Genomic DNA, 19,442 nt, shown 5'->3' on the forward strand with positions numbered 1-19,442 from the left:
CTTTAACACAACATAACAAATACACACTTTGGTATTGCAGCATTGCAATGACAACTTAGCAACACCCATTGTGAACAACTGTAGGTGAGGTGATGCTTATTACAATGTCGAAAATGTAACACTCAATAATCCTATTAATAAGAGTTGAGTACACAGCAATATTAAGAAAGCTGTGCAGATATGATTAATTAGTAAACTATTTTAAAACCTGAAATAAAGACAAAATTAAGGTTAAATGTACAGAAAACCACGGTACAACTATCACTGAAAGGCACCACAAATGAAATGCTAGATCTCCAAAGAAAACACAGACACACGTTGTTAGCCTATTCCATGACAATTCATCTACACAGATTGTTAATAACTATGAGAGAAAAAGTGAAATCAGTCTAGTGAGTGTCTTCTTATCCTAGATAGCTAGAATCCCAGTTTAGACTACTTTTAGCTGCATTTCCATACAGAAGTGCGAAGTGATTGCACAGCAGTAGTAGAGGATGGCTAATTCTTGCCCAACAAATGACAGATTAAACAGCCCTAACATAGAGTAGGCTTTATGATTACTAAAGCAGTATTCAAAATGAGCTCAGGGACAGAATCATTCCATTTATCAAGCTCAAGGTTTTAAATCTGGTAAGTCTCATTAATGTGGAAGAAATAGTTTAGTACATGGAGTAGGCTTTACTGCTTTTACTAGCTTCTACCATACACACCACAACATATGCACACACCCCAAAAACCAAGCAGCTGTCATCATAACAAGCTTACTCGGATCAAACAGCTCCCCTACTACTGTCGTACTCCAACAGTGTGTGCATAGTATGCATGCAAGTGTCTGTGTTTGAGGGGGTGGATCCTATGTATGTAATATTGTGTGTACATGCCACTCAAGTGTTACCAGATTGATACATACAAATAAAAGAGAGATGTTACATCATATGCTACCCTTTACCTGTTGATTATGTTTGGTTGTTGTGTATTGCTGTGTGATCACCAGTTCATCTGAGATTTGAGAAACTGTGTGCAAGTCTTAATGTGCCTTTTGTGTTGACTTAAGATCACATTGGTAGTCGTTTCCTAAATCTCATCCCTCTAATACCCCTTGTTAAATCCTCATATCCACCCCAGCCACCCAGATTTGTGAAACTAAATGCAAATCTTAATGTGCCTTTGGAATGATGTTAGATTTGAAATGATGCCATTGGTAGCCGTAACAGCAGTTGAGCTTGGAGGATGGAGTCTGTGAGCCCAGGTTGGTGGCACTTTAACCGTGTGGATCTACAATGATGTGTCTCAAACTGAGCCACGCACTACTCCAGTCATTGAACACGTTGCTTCAGGAGCACGGAAGGGGGGAGTGGAATTTCATTGGCTGTTGGGCTCAATTATCAACTGTCACCAGAATCGTGGACTGGCCCAAGCCCAGGACGGAACACCAGAAAGATTCTCGCAAAAATGTTTTCATATTTGTATTTTCAATTTTAGAATTTGCTTTAAAATGAAAGTTTAAAATGTTTTGCCTACACACAAACTCACATACACCCACCCACACACACACACACACTCACAAACACAAACAGTTAAGCGAATGGTGAGGCAGCCCTGTATTTGCTTACTGTGGTGCCCTTTGATTACGTGACTGCTTTCTGCATGTGTATAAGTAACTGGAGTGAAGCACTGAAGTCTGTCACATGGAACACACCCAGGCACTGGTCAGCAGCAGTCTTTGGATCACATCACTTCAGCATGAACTGGGCCTTTCTGCAGGGCCTCCTCAGTGGGGTCAACAAATACTCCACAGCGTTCGGCCGCATTTGGCTCTCGGTCGTGTTCATCTTCAGATTGATGGTGTTCCTCGTGGCCGCTGAGAAGGTGTGGGGGGATGAGCAGGGGAACTTTGACTGTGACACGAGGCAGCCAGGTTGTAAGAACGTCTGTTATGATCACTTCTTCCCCATTTCCTATTCACGGCTCTGGTCTCTGCAGCTGATCTTTGTCACCTGCCCTTCACTGCTGGTGTTGCTGCATGTGGCCTACCGCGACGACCGGGAGCGAAAGCACGAGCTGAAGCATGGTGATGGCTGCACAAAGCTCTACGAAGACACAGGAAAAAAGCGTGGTGGACTCTGGTGGACCTATCTATTCAGCCTGCTCTTCAAGTTGGCAGTGGATGGTGTTTTCATCTTCCTGGTCTTCTACATCTATGAAGCCAACTTCTTTCCACTGGCGGTGAAGTGCAAGGAAGCACCTTGCCCCCAGGCTGTAAACTGCTTCATCAGCCGGCCCACAGAGAAGCGCATCTTCACCGTTTTCATGGTGATCACCAGTGGTGTTTGTATCCTACTCACATTGCTTGAGATGGCCTACCTGGTGGGAAAGCGTTGTAAGGAGTTGGCGACCACTCGCCCTCGGCACAGATATCCGGCAGCCATAACATCTGTAGTGAATCCCCAGGAACAGAACGCTCATAATGAGTCCATACTGAATGACCATCGGGTTGATGAAAGCGCCCCTGTCTATAAGGCCTGATCTGATTTGTGTTAGCCATACTCTGAGAGTCTGTGTTTGTGAAGATACTGCAGTCAAGAATATTAGGATAAACCACAGCATGTTCACTTGAGTAAATAGATGTTTCAATTAAGGTAGAATTAAATATTGCATGAAAACCTTTAAACTTTTGTTTCATCACAGTCTAAACCTATATATTTGTTAATGTTCAGAACATAGTACATTCAGATTAATAATTCTGTAATTAAATGTATCATTGTGTGGAAATGTAATGTTAACTGTTTACACTGTTTATTAAATTGTGTTTACCCAAGCAGTTATGCCAGAGCATAACAGAATTTTAATTGTATCTCAGTGTTTTGTATATTTTCTTCTGAACTGATTAAAACATTTGAGTATTTATTTTCAAATATTTATTTCACATGGTTGTCATCTACTTATAATTTTATATACTATAATAACTTTCTTTAATTTTGCTAAACAAATGTAATCATTATGTTGTTATAAAAAAGATCTGCAAAGCAAGAAACACTACAGAGCCAATGTGAACTATCATCTAACACTTGTCATGCTCAACCACAATAACCACAACATTATAAACTCTTGACTTTGGCGTGGAAAAATCTGCTGAAGTGGTAATAGTAGGAGAAGTCTGTCAGCACAGTATGTACACAAGATTGGAGATTGTGGGCACAAACCTCAAGTGTAGTGCCCTGAGTGTGCAGAAGGAGTTCCTGAAACTCCCCTGGCGTATAGAGGCTTTTTAAGATATCAGTTGAAACCATTAATTGTTATATCCTGGTTCCATGATAAACTAATTATTAATAATGTCCAGGAAATCTCCCCTGGTCCCATGAAGTATCTGACACCTGTGGAAAGTCTGATATGGCTGAATGCTGTCACTGCTTGACAAACAAGGGTTTGGCTTTTTCTGGCTATTAGTGTGCCTACACAACCATAGAGTAGGGGTGCTAGGGTCAAATAGGGTCAAATCAGCCCCGCCACGGCAGCAGTCTCGCAAGTGTGCAACAAAGGTGTCTAAGTATAGGTTGCGAAGACTGAAAGGTCCTGACTACCTCCTTAGCTCTTCACCAGACAGATTCAAATGCAGTATTGTTGAGAGCACTTGAAACCAAATGTCCCTAATGACTTGTTTGAGACCATGTAGACAGGTCCAGTAGACTGAGATATCACACAGCACTCAGTTATCAAGTGTTGGCCAGTTAGTCACCATGAATCAACAGGGGGCCGTACCGTACGTACCTGGTGTACAGAGGGATTGGGAGCTATGGAGGCTTTCAGGGACCGGAGGAAAGGGTTGGGTGATTGTACAAGTGAGATATGATCTGACGAAGTCACGATGACAATATCATATATGGCATTAGTGCAAATACTACAGAATACGGCAGTGATTTAACAGGAAACAGTGTTTGTCCAGGCTATGATTATTTGACAAGGGTCTGTGATAAACACTCATAAAGGATTGTTCTTTCTAGAGTCCCTAAAAAGGCAATAATACGAAACCTTTCCATACTTGAGTGTAGTCAGTCATGTGGAAATGTAGAAGCATGGCATGGAAATGCCATAACAACTTGGTTATTTTGAAGACAGAATGCAACATACGTTAAAAGAGTTATTGCAATGACAGATTTTGAGAAGATATGTTTGCATCATTGTGAGGTTAAATGAGGTCTCAGACTCTCACTAGCCTATGAGCGTCTCTTTAAACCTCACAAGAATGCGTAAGAGCTGCTATCAAAGTATAAAGTGTATTCAAACCACACCCTGACCAGTGAGTGTATGCCCTCGGTTAATCAAGGAGCTGTGAAATTGCTCTGATCAGAAAGGGCATACTGCAGGGAGACAACACTGAAGGATCCCCACTGACACGCAGACTTCTGCAATGAACTGAAAATCATCACAGAGTTCTAGATATTATGTAAGTATTACTGATGATGCTCTAACTGTCTGTACTAACTGCACAAATATGTGAGAATAACACTGAAGGATTCAAATTGTTTAGCAGACATTAGTGATGAACCTCACACGGATCAAACGTTACCTAAACTTTAACATTGTGTCATCAAACACCCCTGTATGTGGATGGGAACGGTGGGCATAAAGATTACATATAGAATACAGTTTTGGTGTCTTAAAAAATCATGATACTGAACTTGAATATCAATGTTACTCCTTCTCTCTCCATTTGTCCATACAGAACAAAATCTGAACGGCTGCATTTCAGATACTCATTTGAAATCGATACTCATTGAACCTACCCTCACATACACTATCACTATGGATTGGAAGGGTCTGGAAGGCCTCCTTAGTGGAGTGAATAAGTACTCTACAGGCTTTGGCCGAATCTGGCTGGCGCTGGTGTTTGTTTTCCGTGTCATGGTGTTCGTGGTGGCAGCTGAACGTGTGTGGAGCGATGACCAAAAGGATTTCGACTGTAACACACTAATGCCTGGGTGCGCCAACGCATGCTACAACTACACCTTTCCCATCTCACACATCCGCCTGTGGGCTCTGCAACTCATTTTTGTCACCTGTCCTTCTTTCATGGTGGTGATGCACGTGTGGTACCGCGAAGATCGGGAGCGCAAATACCGTGCCAAGCATGGTGATGGTGTGCGCCTTTATAACAATCCAGGACAGAAGCACGGCGGTCTGTGGTGGACTTACTTCCTCAGCTTGTTCTTCAAGACGGGCATTGAGGTGCTTTTTCTTTATCTGCTGCATTACATTTACGCAAACTTCGACATGCCCCGCAAGGTGACCTGTGACATGTGGCCATGCCAACACAATGTGGACTGCTACATCTCCCGTCCGACCGAAAAGCGCATCTTCACATACTTTATGGTGGGTGCCTCAGCTGTTTGTATTGTGCTCAACATCTGTGAGATCTTCTACCTCATGGCCATGCGTGCGCTGCGCCGCAGTCACAGGGGCAACATGGCCGCCAGGAAGAAGACCTGTGGAGAGCCGTACTGCACTGACTGTAGCCTACCTATGGCCACCTACACACCAGCCAAGGAAATGAAACCAGAATGACAGTATCTCACCAACACCAGATTGCCATATTCAACACCTCAATGAAAAGAGCTTAATTAGCCTGTCAAGTCTATTATGTCATTTGTATTATTAATCTTTCATTTAACTATCAGTTTTTTCATAGTCACAATATAATAAATAATTGTTGATAATAAAGTTGATAATAAATCGTATATTAATTAAAGCTTGATTAAAGCCCTCATGTTATATTATATTACCTGATATTATATTACAAATGCTGTTTGATCAGACTCTTGAAATGACAAAGTTGAATTACTGTGCAAGTGGCTGCTGACAATTCACCGGATTAAATACTTAAAGTAGGCTGCATTCAGTTGTGTGTTCCAACATGGTCTTTGTACAAAGTTGAATACTGCAGCCTACTTTCTGAGCTGTAGTTAGCATATTTACTACGTATACAGTGTACAGCATCAAGGAAAGCTTACTGATGTTCAAATTGTGAACATTCCATCATGGTAAATGCTATCCCCTACTTTTGATCTGGACAGATCTGAATGTCAAATTTAGATCTGAATATTAAAATGATATTCTAACAGATGGTCACCTTAAAAAAAGAAAAAAAGGATGGTCACCTTCAGAAAGGACCTTCAAAGGACAACACAATGGCAATGAAATCAGCAAAGCAATATATAAAAAATGGGTAAAAAGAATAAGAATAAGAACCAGACTTGCTTTTCCAGAAGGAGATACCAGTGCATGTCAAGAAAAAAAGTACAAATTCAAAATAAAGTAAAAGATTAGAACATTTAATGCGATTCAGTGCATGCAGAGAGAGACAGACAAAGGAGAAGGAAGGTAGAAAGTAAGAGGTGTGTGAAGACGGATAGATTGAAAGATAGAGGTAGAACAGCAGAGAGATAAAGAGAGACAGTATGGAATGTGAAACTGGGAAGGAGATAGACATAAGACATAAAGATAGATAGAGTTAAAGAAAGAAAGAAAAGACAGACAGACAGTAAGCTAGAGAGAGAGAGAGACAGGCAGAGACAGGAGACATTAAAGAGATGTTAAGTTAGATATTAACATAGAGAAAGAAATGAAAAGACATTAAAGAGATGTTAAGTTAGATATTAACATAGAGAAAGAAATGAAAAGACATTAAAGAGATGTTAAGTTAGATATTAACATAGAGAAAGAAATGAAAAGACATTAAAGAGATGTTAAGTTAAATATTAACATAGAGAAAGAAATTAAAAGAGAGACATAGTGTTGATAGTGTAGACCTCTTAACCCCTTATTCCACTGCCAGGCCCCTCAGGTCGTCTAACTTAGGACTCCTGGCAGTCCCCCAATCAAAGCTTAAATCCAGGGGTGACCGCGCTTTTGCTGTTGCAGCCCCTAGACTGTGGAACAGCATCCCCCTCTCTATCAGATCAGCCCCCTCTATTAACTCCTTCAAGTCCAGGCTCAAAACCTACTTTTATTCTTTAGCATTTGGATCCCCCTGATTTTAGTTGACAATTTGTATATTTGCTTTCTGAGGCGTCTCTGTTCTTTGATGTGTAGATGCTTAGTTGAGTGTGTTGCTTCTGTTTTTCTATTTGATTTTTTTGTGATCTAATTTTTTTGTTTCTGTTTTTCTATTTTATTGTGATTTAATTGTACAGCACTTTAGTCAGCGTGAGTTGTTTTTAAATGTGCTTTATAAATACATTTGACTTGACTTGACTATCTTTTGATCACTCAAACCATCTCCTTCGTCCCCATGTCCTTTCTCTCTTTCTTTCACTCATTCTCTCTCTCTGCAGAACCTCCCTCCAGCACCCTTACGACTACCATAGTTTTGAACGCACACTGAATGGACCGCGCAGAGAGCTGTGAGGAGCAATGTGTATTTCATTACAATCACAGACTGTACCTTCAATATGCACAACAAGTGACCTCTAGTGGGTGTTATGAGATTTGTTGAACCTGACAGCAAACAGTCTAGATTCTCTTCCAACATACAAAGACTTGCTAAATCCAGGGCCCAGGTATTTGAAGATATAATTAATCATTACATTATAAAGAATGTGACTAATTACATTTCCTTGCACAGCACCATTATGCACACTCACTGATCCAGACCTATTGTTCAGAAAGCTACTAATTCACTTTACTATACAACCATAAACCACACATTCCCTCAATTTAAATATGACTCCTTCTCTCCATAGTCTCCCATAAGCTTTTTCAAGAAACACAGTTCTCAATTCCCACTATTGTAATTATGGTCAAAGTTTTAAGAGCTGAACTGACCAGAGGTTGATGTACAGAATGACCTGGTCTGATGGCATTATATTTGTTATAGTAGCAGTTCAGCAGTGGGGTCTGAATCTGACCAGGTAAATACTGAGCATGCAGCCGGGCCAAATAGTGAGCAGGTGGCTGCTGGTCGCTACATGTAAGGGTCTGATTGTGATCGAGGGGACTCATTGCTTCATTGTCTAGCCTCTTTAAGGGTTCTCGTGAGGATTTATGTTGCCATGTCAAATTGATGTCAAACTCACTTTATGGTTACATTCATGGCCTGACAAATAGTTCCGCTGACCTGCATTGAGAGATAGCGAAAAGAGCCATGGTAATGTTACAGTTTTTTTTCTTATTGAATTTACTCTACATCTACTCAAACAAATCCCCATTTTGTCAGAACTACACACACGTTCTCAAAACGCAGACATCTGTACAAACATCTTCCAAACAACGTCCAGATCAAAATTTCCCTCAGGAGGAGAGGCGGAGAAAATCAGAAGGAAGCAGAGAAATTCATTCACAAGTCAGTCAAGAAAAAAACATATGAGCATTCATAAAGCACTCAAGGATACATAAATGTAAAAACTGAGTGAGTAGCCAATATTAAAAGTAGCCTATTTGTTGTACATCAAAATAGTCGGTAACCTTCACAGTGTGCTCTTAAGGTTACTTTTATAAGTAGAGATATGAAGCAGGGAACCATGTCAATGATGACATTCGTTGGTATAACTACTTGGTGTGCTGCAACTCTTTTGATGTTGCTCTGGTCCTGTTTACTTCGAAGTTGCTCACAACTGAACATGTGGTTTTAAATGAAAGGCGTGGGCGTGTCCTTGTTCTCCGGAATGGAGAAGCACCTGTCTTGTTGATGGAAGGGGGAGGGGGAGGGAAGAGGGTGACAGCTCCGGATCCATGAATCTCAGCAGCGTGAATCCCCGTGTAATTTAAGGAAAGATTATGGCAAAATCAGGTGAGTAGCCTACTCTGTGGTGTGGGTTTATGACCAGCCTGAGAAATCAACAACGAATAAGTCTGCTGAATACAAGAGACGTTTAAATAAGCTAGGCTACTGCATGAGTTGTTCACCGGGTAAGGTAAAACGTCCATGGTGTTACCACCCCGCCGCCTGTTGCTTTTCTTTTGAAAAATGGTATTCACGTAGGCCTAAATCTGTCATTTGATGAGGTTTATTTTTATTATGAGTGGTAAATGAATGGAACTGGAAAACCGAAGATGCTCACAAATAGGATTCCCTAATTAATGGAGCCTAATAAATGGATATCTTTAGTGAAACGAATAGGCTATATAGCCCCTTTTTCAGTGATGGTGTCTTGGGGTGTTTTACAAATAAGTAATTTTATTTTACACGAAATTTTTGCTTTTATTTACAAGTATAGGCCTACTTCAGTCTACTTCATCAGCATTAAATGTAGCATTTTACTAGTCAGACCACGAACACTGAAATAGTGGCTTTGGATTAGCTGTGGGACGTTTATACCACAAGACTATTGTGTATCGTACAAAGCGCCGTGCAGCCTGTAAAGGCAGTTTGTGCACTTGCATTTCACGACTCGTAACCAAGCTACTCCTAATCGCTTTAACAGAAGCTAATTTGTGGATTTTAATGCAAGCACAAATTGCGAACTCGGATGTGGCAGCAGGCTAACCTATACAAAGCGTAGAGTAGACACAGGTAGGCTTTTCCTAAATCTTAAAAGTGTTTGAATTGTTTTAGACAACAGCTCTCTGCTAGTATAATTATTGCATAATATTCTGGTAGCAATTCTGAATTTGTGTATTTACTGTGTAATCATTAAATGTGGTGACATCTTTTGTGTTGGCACAGTCATGGCCTTTGCGAAGCCAATCAATACCTGGCAGACAGAGTGAACCTGAAACCAGTCAATAGTCTATCACAGTGATGTAGGCCATAGGTCCAATTGTTTGTGTCGAGTGTGTCACTGGAGTGAATATTGTCTCGTTCAACTTCATCCCTGGCAGGCTACATCTATCTAACCCCTTTTTTCTAGTTTTTTTTTTTCGAAGTGGCTACTGGTGCGGATTTTTTACCTTTTTACCCATTTGATTTGTTTCTATAATATCGTGCATTATTTTTTCAAGATACCAAGATAGACTCCCTTTCAGCCACCACACCAGGAAAAACGTTCAGAAGAGTTCGATTCAATATCGGCCCAGTTGCCTTTAAGTTTCTTCAAAATAAAATACAAATAATTTACCTAATATGGTACATAATACAAATTGAACCTTACCTGGCAAGATGGACTAGCAGTCACCAGAGATGACAGGTAAACAATGTAAGGCAACTAAAGACAACAAGATACCAAATAAAAGTACAAAATATAATTATCATAATGACAAGTGAACTATATATAAATATAAATGGATGGTCTGTCAGCTGACAAAGAGCCAGCTATATTAGGTTTTTTTGTGGTGTGTTCCAGACGTTTAGGAGCGCTGAAGGAACCCTGCATCAGCCTTGGTGAGGAGGTTTCACTGCCCATGTAGTTTAGCCAGAAGACCATCAGTTGCATCCCTCACAGAATGTTCCAGCACAAAGTGGACACTACCTGCCTTGATGAGCTCTGTGCAAGTAGTTCAGGCAGATACTGTAACCGACAGTGTCATGTGAAGATCGAAGTAACAGGTAGACACAGAACAGGAATTCATGCCATAGGTGTCCATTATGTCCATTTTGTTTAGTTATACACAGGAAAAGATGATACATTCCTTGTGCTATTGGTTTAGGACTTCCCACAATGGCCAATCTTCTCACTGTCACAGTGCTCATAACCAGCAGCCTAACCAATATAACAACTGCCCAACCATAGATACAACAACAACACACAACTGTCTGGAGACAGCCACAACACTTACCACATGTTGTCCCCAGGTATCCGTAAGGGCCCTCCTTCACAGTACAACATGCGCTGTCTATAGCCCATAAGTGCTCAACACAACAACACGACTGCCTAACCATAGGAAGCTGAGCAGTAGGATACAACAACAACATCAACAAAGCTGCCTTCATGAGCATTTCACTGGGATTTTCAAGCAGGTACCTTTTAAAAATGTAAAAAGTAAGAGATAAGGAATAAATGAGCCTACGCCAGTGGAAGTAATTACTGTTGGCGTCACGTCAGATGTTTTTATGCTTTCTACATTGTGCTTCGTCTTACACAGCCTGTCTGTATGCTTTTATAGTTACATTGGTCTGATTGTTTTTTGGTAGTTTGGGGGAATCTACCTGTGTATTTAAACAGTTTTAACCCAGACAATGGGATAGGTATGCAACCACGCATTGCAAGTTGTTTGACATCAATTAAATGATCTTTATCCAAGAGGATTTTTAGCTATGAGGATTGGATCATGATGTTTGAGTCAGAGAAGCCTCACCAAAAACATCCTGGAGAAGAGAGCAGTGACTACACAGCTGCACCTTTTCTTTGGATGAGTGAGGATGTTTGTCAGTAGGCTACTACAGTCGAGCTCACCTGGGCAGGGTGTTCTTACCTGAGCAGGGTGTTCTTACCTGGGTAGGGTGTTCTCACCTGGGTAGGGTGTTCTCACCTGGGCAGGGTGTTCTCACCTGGGCAGGGTGTTCTTACCTGGGCAGGTTGTTCTTACCTGGCCTCTTCCGGTGGTTCACTAGTGAAGCTGAATGCCTCACCGATAACAGGAAGCTCTAAGGTCAGCTGCTCTGCATATGTAGCAGGGACCTGTGGTGATTTAAGAGTGTGGAAGCTGGCTGCTGGCTTGGCTCTCCCAGGTGTTGCCTACAGAGACCCTAGCAACAGCTTTCACCCTTGTCTCAGATGTCCTGTTTTATCTTGTCTGGGGAGGGCAGCTTCAGCGTCACACTGCAGTGCAGAAATGTACAGAATAAAACGAGAGTGTATAGATTACAGTGAAGTTGAATTTCAACTGCAATAGTTTGATTTCTTCAGTACCATCAGGAACCTTAAACATGTTGTCATTTCAGACTGAGTTAACTTTTCATTGCTATAACATATCGTCACCTTTTTGATCAGAACTACCCATGTCTTTCATAAACCAATTCCACGGTTTGTCATAACTCAGATTATCTTTTACATTGATTGGTGCAATATGTGATTAAAAGTGCACATATTAAGGAAGAGTAAAATACTTACTGGTTTAGCTAAATATGCAGGAGTAAATAATACTGGTACATTAAGCATAATATCTTACAAAACACTCACTTGAAGTTAGATATTAGCGAATTACAAAGGTTATTAGCTAACTGGATCTGTTTAAATTACCTGATTAGTTCATTAATAACTTGTCTATCTTTCCATTGTTTACAACTAATTCCTGCGCGGGTTGACCTGAGATCAATTCTTGGCAAATTTGTATTTAATTAATTGATTGATTGATTGATTGATTGATTGATTGATTGATTGATTATGGTCAGTTAGTGGTTGTAGTCAGTGACAAATGCTTGCCTCAGTGTCCAAGTGGTAGAAGCGTTGCTTCTGACTACAATCCTTGTTTTAATCAACTTATGATGTCACAACATTGCTGACTAAACATGTGGCCTACGCTGACTAGGCTGCATCATGGAGGGATGTCGATAGGGGGCCATTAAGCCACAGGCGCTGCACTAGGGTTCATCCCAGCGGGGGAGGCAACTGAATTGACCCTCTCCAATGACTGAAAATGTCTCTGTGGCAGCAGTAGAAATACTATTGGTACGGAAAAACCATGCCAGACTGATAATATTGGTACAGAATCTAATTCCGTAGGTCTACTGCACTGACTATAGTTTCAGTTCCATAACCGATTCCTTCTTTGTTACTCATTTTCCCTCTATTTGTTTATTTCTGGATTTCTGCCTACCTCCTGCCACCTGTAACTTCCAGGAGGATGTTGTGGAGGCCTGGAGGAGCCCAAAGCCCTGATGAAGTTCGGCCTGAGCGTGGTGCTCATAGGTCACGTGAACTTCCTGTTGGGGGCGCTGGTCCATGGTGCCGTGCTGCGGCACATCAACCTGCACCCTACGGCGCGAGGCATGGAGTACGCCATCTCTAATGTCATCTCCATGGTTGCAGGACTCACGGTGAGGCCTTCAAGTAAACCACAACATGCTAACAAGTTAACCACTCTTAAGAGCCACTCTTAATTAGCTCAGGCTTTATGGTCATTCAGTGTTGGCTTAAGAGTAACCGAGTAGAGGTAACCCAATTAGGCAGTGGCTTAGTAAATCTTGGGCATCAAACGGGCACACTAGCAATGAAGATAGGGGTCATTATTGAAGCAATGAAGCTAGGAGCTTATCTTCTAAAGCTTGCCCTTAGCTTGATTCCTACCTTTTTGGCATGGGAATCAGCCAGATCTGTTTCACTAATGTATGTCTCTATGCCTCACTGACGACAAATCTAGTGATTCAGTGTTGCCAAATCAGTGTTGTTATCAGAGGAGTAGAATGATAAGGAGGGGGATGAAATACAGTGGAAGAGATCTCAAAACAAAATGGGGCTCTCTGTCTCACAGCCAGAATCCCAAGGCTGATGATAGGCAGGGTATTTACTTATAGTTGTGAACCGTAGTACATACAAAGTTCTTCTAGCTGTCAACAGAGGCCAGGGATATAGAGCTGTGGGGTGTGTAAACCTGACCTCTGATATGGGAAACTTCAGGATTGTACAACCTGGGCCTTATTTTGAGATATTATTGGGTCCCAAGCTTTACAAATGGGAACGTATTGAATTAGAACAAAACTGCCATGCCAGTAAACCAGTGGTTTACTTTGATGTACTGGCTTGCCTCAAAGGATTCCATTGTGTAGCTGTTTTACTGTTGTCGGTTTTAGTGTTCTAACTCAATACTGGGCTGATTTCGATTGTTAATTGTCCTTAATAAAAGTTTGGACCCAAAAAGGCCCAGCTTGAAAAATCCTTAAGTTTCCCTTTAAGCAACATGCTAGCCATAGATAATTGAACTCAAGTGTGTTTGCCATGCAGCTAGAATCCTGCCCAGTTCAGTTTAGTCCATGCTAGAAAGTTCCATGGGAGAAGCAACGTTTTTAATTTCACCCCGTCTACACATGGATAGGACAAACAGGCATTTTCCAGAATGCTATATTTCTCTTTAAGCTTAGGCGGATTCCTACTGTTGAAATAAAGTATTTTAGCAGGATTTACTAATTTCTCCTGTTATTATCCTTACAGGGTGTCATAATTGGTATCCTGGCCATCGTATTGTCCAAAAACAACTCTCGACGAGCACTTGTAAGTCAGCATAAACAAACACACTGGCACACTGACAACATAACATGTTCATCTTCATTTTAAGTTCTAACATTGTTCTAGTGAACACAATTTGTTCTTGCCATAATATTTATGTTTCATGGAATCATGTATGTATCATGTATGTATCATGTACACAAGCCACATGTGTTTTAATATATTTGATCCTCTGATTGGTGTATGAATCCATCCGAGTGCTCCTGTTCTCTTCTTCATGGGTCCACCCTTAAAGACGAGGTTCTGTTCAAGGTTTCTTGTTAAAAGAAAGTTTTTCCTTGCCCTAGAGTACCGTACCTAGAGACAATTTCAATTGCTATTGGCACGATATAATCTGTAGGTCTGTCTTTCTGTTCCTCTTGCTCAGTGGTTTATTATTGTGTTTATTATTGTGTGAGCAATAATACATCATTAGAATGAGCAATGGTGTGCCTTTCTACTACAAACAGAAGTATTGGCATATTTCTCATCATATTTGGCTACCTCTCAGCCTCTGTAGGTCTGTCTGTCTGTTGCGCTTGTTCAGTGGTTCAGTATTGTGTCACTTGCCATTCTGACTCTGCTTTCTTGTTGGGCCAGTTTAATGATTGCAAAACACTTGCCAGCTCTTGAAGTCATCTAGTTTAAACCTGTCTTTTTCTTGTACAGGCTTAGCCTTGAAGAGCCAGTTCCACAAGGTACTCCTCTTTAACAGGATTAGTTAACCTCACCTCATAAGGTGACACGGATACTACTCAGTAGATTATAGTGTACATGAACTGAGTGTAAATGAGTAGGTTCATCACAGACTTGTTGGTTACTTTGGTAGTTAGGCATTAATAGGAATTGCTGTGGTGTTTCTCACACATATAATCCAATGCAGTGACATTGAGCATAGACTTGTAACTCATAGATTTGTGACTAAATCATTTAGGTCGGTTGACAGCTGCAGTTTTAAAAGCCTTAGGCCTAAACCAACCAATTCAAATAGATGATAAACAAGTTTTCCTTGTTACTATTATGCTGAGTTACCAATGACCAGCTTGGTTGAGGAATTCAAATGCAGTAAGACAAGTCTCCAGATGGCTGTCACAGTCTATATGGCTGATGTCCCAAGTCCCATAGTGTTTTGTTGTGACTGCCCTGAGACATCGAGGTAACAATTTGCTTTGAAGATGCGCTTGAGGAACCCAGTGGAGATAGGTGTTCGTAGCTAAATGTTGGATTATGGTTTTTGAGGACGGTCTGTCTTGGGAGCTTGTGTAATGCTTGTGCGTATATCCTAACCCATCGTGACTGTGGAGGTGGGTGGATCTGGGACGCCACCACTAAAGAGGACCTATTATGCTCATCTTCAGTGGTCATAGTTTTATTTTTGGTGTCCACTAGAATAGAGTTACATGCCTCAATGTCCAATGTCCATACTGTACACTCCTATTCACCCCCCCCCCCCCCCCCACACACACACACCCCACCCCACCCAATGAGCCCAGGGTGCTCTGATTGGTCAGCTAGGCACCTTGTCATGTGTGTCATCTTGTAACAAAGGAAAAGTGGGTGTGAGGTGACCTACCTAAACATGCCCACAACTTCTAGTGAACAGAATTGAATCATTTCCCTTTGGTGTCACTCACACACCTCTTAACTCTTGCTCTCTCCATGTTATCAATACATGATTTCATTTGTGGAATCTGATTTGCACCTGCATAAATGACTCAAAGCTTTGTGTTCGTTGCCACCTTGTAGTCAAATGACACAGTGTATGTTTAAGGTATAATTAAAGGTATGCCATTTTAAGTCTTTGGTGGTAAAACCACAGTGGGTATTTCAATAATTATTTATTTCTTATTTCAATAATAAATAAATGTGTTAGAACTACAAAATAGTCTGGACAGTTTGCTGGTGCTGTTCATGCCTGTAACGCCTGTCCATTGTGTTATGGTGGGGTTCTGTCCAAATGGACTTCCACTGGGCTCCACACATACCTCAAGCTCACGCACAGCCTGTGGAATGCCCCAAGTTTAGTTCATGTCTTAAAGGGGCTTCACACAGAATGATCTTTATTTCAGTAATTCTTTATTGCCTCTCTTCACTGTAACTCTGAGAGAAGAAATGTTCTGTTTCTTCAAAATAATAATGTTTGAGATCATTTGGATTTATTTATGGTATCATTTTCCATCTCTTCCTTGTTTGGTCAGAAGGAGGAGCTAAGATACAAGGAAAAGAAGGGAATGAGGAATGACAAGGAAAATAAATTCACCCCAGGTTTCTCTCTTTTCTCTCTCTCACTCGTTCTGTGTGCCTTCAGACGTGGGGGTTGTGGGCGTTGAGCTTGGTCTCAGCTCTGCTGGCTGCAGCCTCGGCGGTTGGGCTGCTGGTTTCCACGGTGAGGGCCATTATCAACCGTGGCCGGAGCTTGCTGACTCATTGCCGTTTCCCAGATGCGATTGGCTCCTACTCCTATGTCACCAATGAGTGCCCTTTCGACCCCACCCGAATATATGTGAGTCTGTCTGTGTGACCTCTGACCCCACCCGAATATATGTGAGTCTGTCTGTGTGACCTCTGACCCCACCCGAATATATGTGAGTCTGTCTGTGTGACCTCTGACCCCACCCGAATATATGTGAGTCTGTCTGTGTGACCTGACCCCACCCGAATATATGTGAGTCTGTCTGTTGTGACCCCACCCGAATATATGTGAGTCTGTCTGTGTGACCTCTGACCCCACCCGAATATATGTGAGTCTGTCTGTGTGACCCCACCCAAATATATGTGAGTCTTTCTGTGATCCTCAGTGCTTTTAATATATGTGAGTCTTTCTGTGTGATCCCTCAGTGCTTTTAATATATGTGAGTCTGTCTGTGTGACCCCTCAGTGCTTTTTATGCTATGTTCAGACTGTAGATCTAATTTTGTCCTCAAATGTGGCACAGATTTGATGAGAATCTTAATTGCCAATCTCACATTGAACATAATGTATTCAGTTGAAGTTGTATGTGTCATGCTAGAATCTAGTGACTTGTTTTTACATGTTGCCCTTGAATCAAACACACACATTGAAAAAATTGTGACTGCAGTTAATGGTGAAGGGGCACTAAGGTTTTAGGTGTGTTATGCAATTGGTGTAATTCGTCTAGTCATTGGACTCTCTCTTATTGTTAATAAAAGGAATCAAATACATCCTAGTTGTGCATGTAACCTTTCAGTGTGAGTGTAGCTTGATATAGAGGGATTTAACCTCCAACCTTCACGTCTGAGTTCAACCCTTTCAAGTGTGTTTCATAGTCCTGCGCACAGCGTCAGCAGATATCTCCAATGACCCTGCTCTATTTGAGACTGAATGCTGACCGCAGGGCATAATTGCGTATTTGCAGTCTCATGGTAAAATATCCTCTCAGCTGGCCCTGTGATGCCGGAGCAGATGTATTTGCATGTGGGGATGATTTCTACACTAAAGATTTCCAGTAGTTCTGATCAGTCTGGAGTGGGCTTGTCAGAGTAGGACCCTGCAGCGTAGCTATTTAGCCTCATTTAGATGTGTGTGGATCTGCTGTGACTGGTAGCAGAGCTGTGTTTTACTCTTAACCCTTTAAATGCTGGCTATAGATTTGGAAATGATCTTCCTGCACAAGGCCCTCTGAGATATCAGAACCCTGCTGATGATGGAGGAATGCAATTGGTTGCATCCTATTTTTTTATGTAGTTTCATTTCTAGCCTGTGATATTAGTAGCATTTATGAATGACTCATTTCATTTCCCCTTGCCTGAGTTACTGGGGATTGTGAGAGATGTCTAGCAACAGACCTCGTGTCTGGAATACTAACCCTTCTAAAGTTCTGTGTCGCTGAGTCCTCTTCAAAAGATACAATTTTTTGATTTTACCTTTGGGTACAGTCCAGGGCTTTAACTTTGGCCTCCCTGTCCTTATGTGTACCTCTACATGTGGCTACACAGGTGTTTACTGTGTGTGTGTGTGTGTGTGTGTGTGTGCACACTGTTTCAGAGTACCACGCTGATCCTGTGGGTACCTCTGATCGTGATGAGTGTGGTCCAGGTCGTATTCTCTAGCTGGTCCTTCTCTGCCTGCTCATCTTTCCTGGGCCTACCCTGTTGCCCCAGACACAAGCCACCCCGAGAGGTCAACAGGCCAGTATGTCCCCTCTTAGCCACTTCTGGAATGTTCCTTTTATATTTGGTGTAAGCTTCAAGGGGTACAAATGCTTTTTACTTTTATTTATGTTCGTATTTGTATAATTACACTAGCTGTAACGCACACCTTTGCAGACCATGTTGTCAGACCATGTTTCTTACTGGAAGCATTATAAAACAGACTTACAGTAGTGTGTGTGTGTGTGTGTGTGTGTGTGTGTGTGTGTGAGAGAGAGAGAGGGGGTGCCAAGACCAGCGGAGGTGTCATCTACTGTTTTCTCCACCTTGTTGCAGCCCCCCCGAGGTCACCAGTCTCCCAATGGGAATCAGGCATGTCCTCCTGAACACCACGAGCTCCTTGCTCAACACCACCAGACACTGCCCCACCATTCCTCTGCACCAACACACTCACAGCCCAGTCGTGCCTCCCAGCTCAGCCGAGACAGCTTCTGGATCTGAGGACTCTCCTCCAACACCCATCGGTGCATCCCAGCTCAGCCGAGACAGCTTCTGGATCCCAGGACTCTCCTCCAACACCCATCAGTAACTGCTCGTCCTCTTACTATTTATGTATGAAGTGGCAACACAGGGTCAATATCAAAAGTGTTTACAATCTCATGTGTTGCTGCCTTCATCCTCTTGTTCCTCCAACCCCTGCTTCGAGTGAATGCATGGTCATCGGGCGGAGTGCATATATCAGTCTGGTGTTTGTGATGTGTTTGACTGCTGATGTGGACCCAGCCAGGCCTGGTTGTTTCATGAGGTTCATTAACAGGTGTTCTGTCTGTCTGTATGCTCTTTGTTTGAATACTAAACTGTGGAAAAGAATGGGTGCGAATTTCTGAAAGTAGGTGGGTTCTGAAGAATGTAGGTGTGTATGTGAGTGAGAAGGAATGAGAGAGAGTGTTTAAGAGTGGTTTAGATATAGCTTAGATAAAATAAGGTGTCTTATAATTCATTGAAGGGCATGCGCACTTTGTTTGATACTATGTTTTAAATTACTATGATCTTTTTTGTTCAATAAAACAGAATTGTCGTCGGATTCATCTGCATGAATGTTTTGGGTATCATTTTCAAACATTAAAAACTAAACACCAACACAAAAGCAGATTCTGGAAACCACCTTTTGATAAAGCATAGGCACACCTGGAGTGTCAAACACAAGTATATTTGTCATTAATTGAGGGAAAAGGGGACTTTCATGCAACAGAAAAAT

At 41.7% G+C, this 19,442-nt stretch overlaps 3 protein-coding genes across 6 annotated transcripts; all 3 read left to right on the top strand.

Moving 5' to 3' along the window:
- Positions 1-1,743: 1,743 nt before the first annotated feature.
- LOC105892245 (gap junction beta-4 protein-like) lies at positions 1,744-2,740 on the top strand. The gene has a single exon (XM_012818490.3). It carries the CDS (start codon positions 1,744-1,746, stop codon positions 2,524-2,526), a length of 783 nt encoding a protein of 260 aa, XP_012673944.2. The 3' UTR covers positions 2,527-2,740.
- A 1,970-nt stretch (positions 2,741-4,710) lies between these two features.
- Positions 4,711-5,562, top strand: LOC122133788 (gap junction beta-3 protein-like). Its single transcript, XM_042710601.1, has one exon. It carries the CDS (start codon positions 4,804-4,806, stop codon positions 5,560-5,562), a length of 759 nt encoding a protein of 252 aa, XP_042566535.1. The 5' UTR covers positions 4,711-4,803.
- A 3,069-nt stretch (positions 5,563-8,631) lies between these two features.
- On the top strand, positions 8,632-19,268 carry LOC105892257 (keratinocyte-associated protein 3-like). Of its 4 annotated transcripts, XM_042710581.1 has the most exons (7): positions 9,541-10,480; positions 10,727-10,891; positions 12,714-12,910; positions 14,022-14,081; positions 16,384-16,578; positions 18,081-18,227; positions 18,521-19,268. In XM_042710581.1, the coding sequence occupies exons 3-7, from the start codon at positions 12,752-12,754 to the stop codon at positions 18,683-18,685; spliced, it is 726 nt and encodes a 241-aa protein (XP_042566515.1). In that variant the 5' UTR covers positions 9,541-10,480; positions 10,727-10,891; positions 12,714-12,751; the 3' UTR covers positions 18,686-19,268. The 4 variants fall into 4 exon arrangements, with proteins under 4 accessions (XP_031441500.1, XP_042566514.1, XP_031441502.1 ...); XM_031585640.2 differs by lacking the exons at positions 9,541-10,480; positions 10,727-10,891 and adding an exon at positions 8,632-8,785; XM_042710580.1 differs by lacking the exons at positions 9,541-10,480; positions 10,727-10,891 and adding an exon at positions 8,801-8,904.
- Positions 19,269-19,442: the final 174 nt, after the last annotated feature.

The sequence above is a fragment of the Clupea harengus genome, chromosome 19 (assembly GCF_900700415.2).
Source record: "Clupea harengus chromosome 19, Ch_v2.0.2, whole genome shotgun sequence".
Classification (NCBI taxonomy): domain Eukaryota; kingdom Metazoa; phylum Chordata; class Actinopteri; order Clupeiformes; family Clupeidae; genus Clupea; species Clupea harengus.